This window comes from Nuphar pumila, chromosome 2 (assembly GCF_984573655.1).
Source record: "Nuphar pumila chromosome 2, dmNupPumi1.hap1.1, whole genome shotgun sequence".
NCBI classification, from domain to species: domain Eukaryota; kingdom Viridiplantae; phylum Streptophyta; class Magnoliopsida; order Nymphaeales; family Nymphaeaceae; genus Nuphar; species Nuphar pumila.
The window spans coordinates 79,298,457-79,304,456 of record NC_143250.1 but is presented as its reverse complement, the minus strand read 5'-3'; the positions used below and the strand labels follow the sequence as shown (position 1 = coordinate 79,304,456).

The 6,000-nt window shown below is 36.4% G+C and overlaps 1 protein-coding gene across 7 annotated transcripts in view; it reads right to left on the bottom strand.

Annotated features, from left to right (window-relative positions):
• Positions 1-514: 514 nt before the first annotated feature.
• Positions 515-6,000, bottom strand: part of LOC149845802 (GTP-binding protein Era-like protein) — an 83,480-nt gene continuing 77,994 nt past the window's right edge. Inside the window, exons 9-11 of one of the 7 annotated variants that reach the window (XM_089996017.1) lie at positions 3,817-3,900; positions 940-1,104; positions 515-782 (exon numbers count right to left, since the gene is read on the bottom strand). In XM_089996017.1, coding sequence (XP_089852143.1) covers positions 1,012-1,104; positions 3,817-3,900 — 177 coding nt within the window. In that variant the 3' untranslated portion in view covers positions 515-782; positions 940-1,011. Of the gene's footprint in view, positions 821-939; positions 1,108-3,816; positions 3,901-6,000 lie in introns of all 7 variants that reach the window. The other 6 variants (XM_089996019.1, XM_089996018.1, XM_089996021.1 and 3 more) reach the window with 6 other exon arrangements.

The window sequence follows — 6,000 nt, the reverse complement described above, 5'->3', positions numbered from 1 at the left end:
CATCCACACCGGATAGTAACCCATCCTTGGGGATATCATATGACGTATCAAGCAAGGTAAGCACATTGGACGAGTACCAAACTGCCAGGGTTGAATGAGATCAATAACTGAGGGGTCTCGGGTTCAAATCCCATGGGTGCTATGCCCCAGCTTGACTGAAAAGAAAACAAAAGGAAAGAAAATCGTGCCACACCCCCTTGTCGGTTACCCATACGCTGCTTCCTCAGATCCTACCATGTAAGCCCTCATTCCAATCTTTCATCTTGAGTTGGCTTCAGTTTTGAATTGGAAATGATTAAACTAGAAACATGGCATTTGGTATTAGCACCAGTTTTCAAATTTGTAACCACTGGTCTAGTAAATACAATGACAAGCATCTTAAGTTTTCAAATATTAGGGTGCAAGCAGAACTTAGACATGTTTCTTCAAACTCAGGTCAGCTATGTATTATTTCCATCTTATCTTCAGACATGAAAGACGTAAGGTTTCTTTCAGACAGGAGGGGGTCATATCATGTAACATAATGCACTTCAAGCTTTTCTCCAAACGTGAATTTTGATTCATATCATACAGGGAAGCTAAAAGCTGTATATCTTCATAACATAGCAAAAAGTTCGAACTAGTGATATTTAGACTTGTTAAGCACACTAAATGAATCACTAATTTCTCTATTTATGATTGCATTTACATCATGACAGGATAGCTACAATAACATCTTGGACATGCTGCTGGTTTCTGATGAAGAGTCTCTTGCAGCTACTTTCTTCTCCCCAATAGCCTGACTATAAGAAAAACAGAACGACCTTCCTAAGTTCCTCTCCTATTGTTAAGCAAAGATTTACAAGGTGAGGCTCATGATATTAAAATAAATAAATTTAAAAAAAAAAATCAAAAAAAGTTTATCCAGAAAATTTGTAAATTCGAGAGAGAATGACATACCATCACGTGGATTTTCAGGTGTAGAATGGACACTCATTACAATACATGAAATCTTCCCTCCATTTTATATCATCAAAGTCCCCAAGCACGTATTTGACCACCATAACCATAGTCTCTAAGCAGTCCTTCATCCTGCCGCCAGTTTCCCTTCACCTTTACTTCCACCTGCTTAAAAACTCTACGAACTCAGTCAAAGCAGCAAGCATGGCATAGCAGTTTTTCTCTTTATTTCTTGCAACAAAATACACAATAATCTCCAAAAGAATAATTGGTCTTGAAACCATAACCATAAGTTTGTTCATTGAATCTCTTATTAAGCATTTTGATGCGGACTTATCTCATACTTCTCAGCCAGGCTTATGATAAAAAAGACTTAGAAGTCAACGGACAAGTTTTCTGATTTGTTCAAATTTCATTGTTCCTTCTCTGATCTGATGCTGATGTTCATCCCATCTTTAAAAAAATAGGTGTCACCTGCAAGAGATAAGCCCCTTGATTTTCCAATAGAAGTTCATCCTTTTTTTCTGATTTCATTTTCACGTGGATCATTCTTTCTGACCAATTTATGATAAAAATGAACAAAGTTCTTTTATTAATTTAGGGAATTGAACTCTCTCTCTCTCTCAAATCTATAGTTTCAGCATGAGCACACAAAACAAAAGAAAAGAAGTTTGAAGTAGCAAGAACACCCACATGGGAAATGAAATCCAATGGCATTATGGTGGTTTTACCTTTGGACATCCTTACAGTGTCATGATTCTAATTCATGACACATTTGCTAATTGTTGTGTAATAAGTAGACGAGGGTAAGTTAATGTTCCTGTTTCTTGCTAGCCAAGTATTGTCCCTCAATAAATAATACGATGGGACACCCTTGTTGGCAGCTTCCATTCCTTGGTCTCTCTCTCTCTCTCTCTCTCTCTCTCTCTCTCTCTCTCTCTCTCTCTCTCTCTCTCTCTCTCTCTCTCTCAAAACTAGTATTGAGTATTGGTGTCATAGCACTAAGCTCTTGAGAGACGCGATGATGATCCAATCTTGGTTCCTAAGGAAAGCCTCTTCTTTCATCTTTTCAGGTTATCCTTTCTTCAATCCCCCATCTCATCTATCTCCTATAAATACTTTTCCAATCTTCCCATCTATCCCTTTTTTCTTCTACCTTCTCTTTCTTCCTATTCTCATTCCAAAAAGGAGTATTGACACCGGTCCTAATTCGGTTTCTTTCTTCCCTCCATACCTTTTGTTTGCCAGGTTGTTTCACCATTATTAGGTATCCATGGCTTTCAACAACAATACCATATTCTCTATAAATCAGTCATTGTTCTTGACTCTACCTTTTCCCAAGAAATTGGATTTAACCAATTTCTTGTGGAAAAAACATATTGTTCCTTTTATGCAAGGCCACAACCTAATGGGCATACTACTGGGTCTGAACCTCACCCACTAGAGTATTTGGTTATAAATGAGCAAGATAAGAAAGGGGGGACCCGCTAATCACTAGTCGGAGCCCTGAATATGTTGCTTGGCAAATGCAAAATCAATAGTTGGTGGCATACATTACATCCACTCTATCCCAAAGGGTTCTTTTACAAGCACCATCAGATTATACTGCAGTGGAGCTGTGGAATCACTTGCATAAAAGATACATGCAAGTGTCTAGTCCTGATCTTATGCATCTCAAGACCTCCTTGTAAGCTTTCAAGAGAAAGAGTGCTCTGCAAAAGAGTTCTTTTGCAACATTCGTGTTGTTTTCGATCAGCTTTGATTCCATAAATCATGCAGTACCAGATGAAGACCTTATTTGCATTGTGCTGAATGGCCTTGGAGAAGAATACCAGAGTAATGTAGCATCCTCAATGGCACATGATCTTCTGCAATCTTTTAATCAGTTGCCTATTCTATTACGATTAATGTTGTAGAAAGTGTCAGAGCCTACATTGGCTGAGCTCAAAATAGGACATAATATGGTATTGTAAAAAAAACTTTTTTTAATAAAAATAAAAAATCAGGAAATTTTCTAAAAAGTTCGTAACAAAAGAAGCATTCATGAATTGCAAAAGATAAAACCATAGTATCACATATCAAACAATTATGATCTGCATAAGACATCAAACATCCAATACTAAAGACAATATATGCTATGAATGAAGCATATCAACATGAAAATGCAAATTATGAAATAATATAAATATTAAACAGCTATCATGTCACAAGATTCATTCATACAAAGTGTTTTTTAAATTCCAATACCTAAAGTTTTACAAAAGTCTTCATTCTTGTGCCCTTAACACTAGTCACTAATAACTAAATTACTACAAATACTTCAATTGTGGCAGTAGATATGCAACATTTTCTTTGTGGCAACTAAAGGATCCTCTTGCAACGGGTGTTATAATGTTGATGGACCTTCATCGTTCTTTTTTTTTTTATCATGTCATTTTCATCCTCAAAATGTAGGATGATTATGTCATTTTCATCCTCAGAATCTAAGATGATTATGGCATGCTCCATAGGTTGTAGCTCTCGAGCATGCGATACTCCCTTCATCTAGATACTAGTAAACCTTTCCTTATTTCATCCCTACCACTCTTTAGAAGAAGCGAAGAAGGACATCCTCTTGTGAGATAGCATTTAAAATTGTTGATTTTATCAATGATCTTGAGATCACAATTGTAACGACCCCAACTCGTACCCATGAAAAAGTGGCAAAAAAAAAATCTCAAGTGCAAAAACATTCCTAAAAACCTCAGTTGCAACACATCCACAACCACGAGGGATCTTATACTCATCTTTCAAACTAAACCAAACTTTATTTATTAAAGTGCATATAGTCTGAGACATAAGCAAATAAAATATAAATAAGGCAGAAAAAAGAGTCACGTTGTCCAAAAAGAATCTGTCAAGCAGTCGTGTGGTTCCCTCGTAGCCCCCTCGAAAGCAAGTCGCCTCACTGGGCCTTTGAGGCTATAAAAACACAAAAGTAGGGGTGTCAGTCAGAATCCAAAGAATTTTGTTTACGAATGTAACGCCCCAAAATTTTAACCCAAATTTAAGAGGATTTTTTTTTAACAGCGAAAACAAGTAATAATATGGGGTTAAACATTCTAGAACATTACCGTGGAGATAAAACCCAAAACATTCATTTTATTTCAATATCAATGAAAATTAACATTAGAGTTTTAAATGATATGAACAGTTAAAAATTACAATAAACCCAAGCGATCCCTGGAACAATAAATCCAAAAATCTCGATCTGATGCCTCATCCTGCAGCCGCTCATAAACCATATTCTTTATCTGAAAAATAGTAAATTGATTGGAATTAGACTACCACGTCTAAGTAGGAAAACTGTAATTTTTCTTGCAGGTATATCATGTATCAAGTATGTGATGTGAGTGTCAAGTGTGAATCTTTAGCATATACCAAAGCGCGTAAAGCAGACTATGCAATAGCAATAACAGACATACATCTAAGTAAGTAAGCAGGTTATACAATAGCTATAATTAAGCAAGTAAAGCTTTTATGCAACAAGAATAACAGTAACATGCACAACTTTCAAGTAATGATCACAATATGAATTCAATTACTTCATATCCACACATTTCAGGATTTGCATTTCATCACAATTACTTCATATCCACACATTTCAGGATTTGCATTTCATCACATGCTCAGAACATAAAGCATGCTAGAAAGAATATGAAATTGTCTCTTTAGTAACTCCACTCACTGGGATACCTAGCTATTCTAATTGTTTATCTTTTCTTATCCCGTGGGTACACACAGGCCAAGGCAATCATCACAGAAGAGAACGTTCGGGGGTATATTATTCAAAGTTGTTTTATTAACCCGAACATTCTAACTAAGACTGAAAATCCTAAGGGAGCGGTCAGTGACCGAGAGAACCTCCCAAAGGCCAAAACCAAAAACAGGATGCATCCCTAACTTCTGTAGAAGAACAAAGAGCTACCACCTAGGACACATTGGTAGTCTGGGTCCCTCCAACTCCGAGGACTGGGGACCAACGAGTCACTTTAGCTCAAAACAGATAAACATGTCCCCAGAGTTTTGTACCACCTACCCTCTCCAAGATAAGCCCAAATCTGAGTGGGTTAATCTTTTCATTTAATTTATTTCCCGAAATACAGGACATTTCCCCAACTTCTTTCTACTACCACAGCAGTAGAATTCCCAACCTTAGTCATTTTATCAAGGTGTATAGAACAGTCCCAATCCTTTGTCATATTGATTGCATAACCCACTCAAAGTGCTTCGGTGCCTTTAAACCAGTCAAGCACGAATGCCCCGGTGCCTTTAAACCAGTCGGGCAACAATATTATATTTTCATTTTCATGTGGATTCACATCATAACTTCGATGGTCTATGCATGACCCTCAACACACTGGCTTGACATTCATATGTCCACAACAAACCGACCCATAGGTTCGGTTATCAGATCATCATTCATCATCATTATTATTATTTATTTATTCTTCAATAGCAAATTGCCACAACGTACCATTAGGTTTTGACTTGTAACATTCCAACACAAGGTGGCATGTATTAAAAGCTCCCCAAACAAACAAAGACATTGTTGGTGTCCTTTATTAAGCATGCAGTGTAATCCTAGAGATTTGATAATACAACTAGATACTTTTCTCTAAACACATTCTCATTTGAACATTCCACAAGATATACAGCTTAGTTGGCATTTGATACTTTCAGCAAATATGTAGTGTTAGGCAATAGTACTTCAGAAAGATATACAACTTAACATGCATAAGAACATTGGAGAATAAACATCTTAATGGCCATTTGAACCTTCTAGATGATATACACTTAATATGCATTTGAACATACTAAATTATGCAGCTTAATTTGAACAATAAAGATTTTGTCACTTAATATGCAATTGAACAAACTTATCATCAGCTAAGTACACACATAAGGTATGGCTTAATATACAATCGAACATCAACCTTATATGTGATTAAATCTCCGGATTTGAAAATCACATATTTCCCCATGGTGACCACAAGGATTGATTTTACTGAAAACGTACCT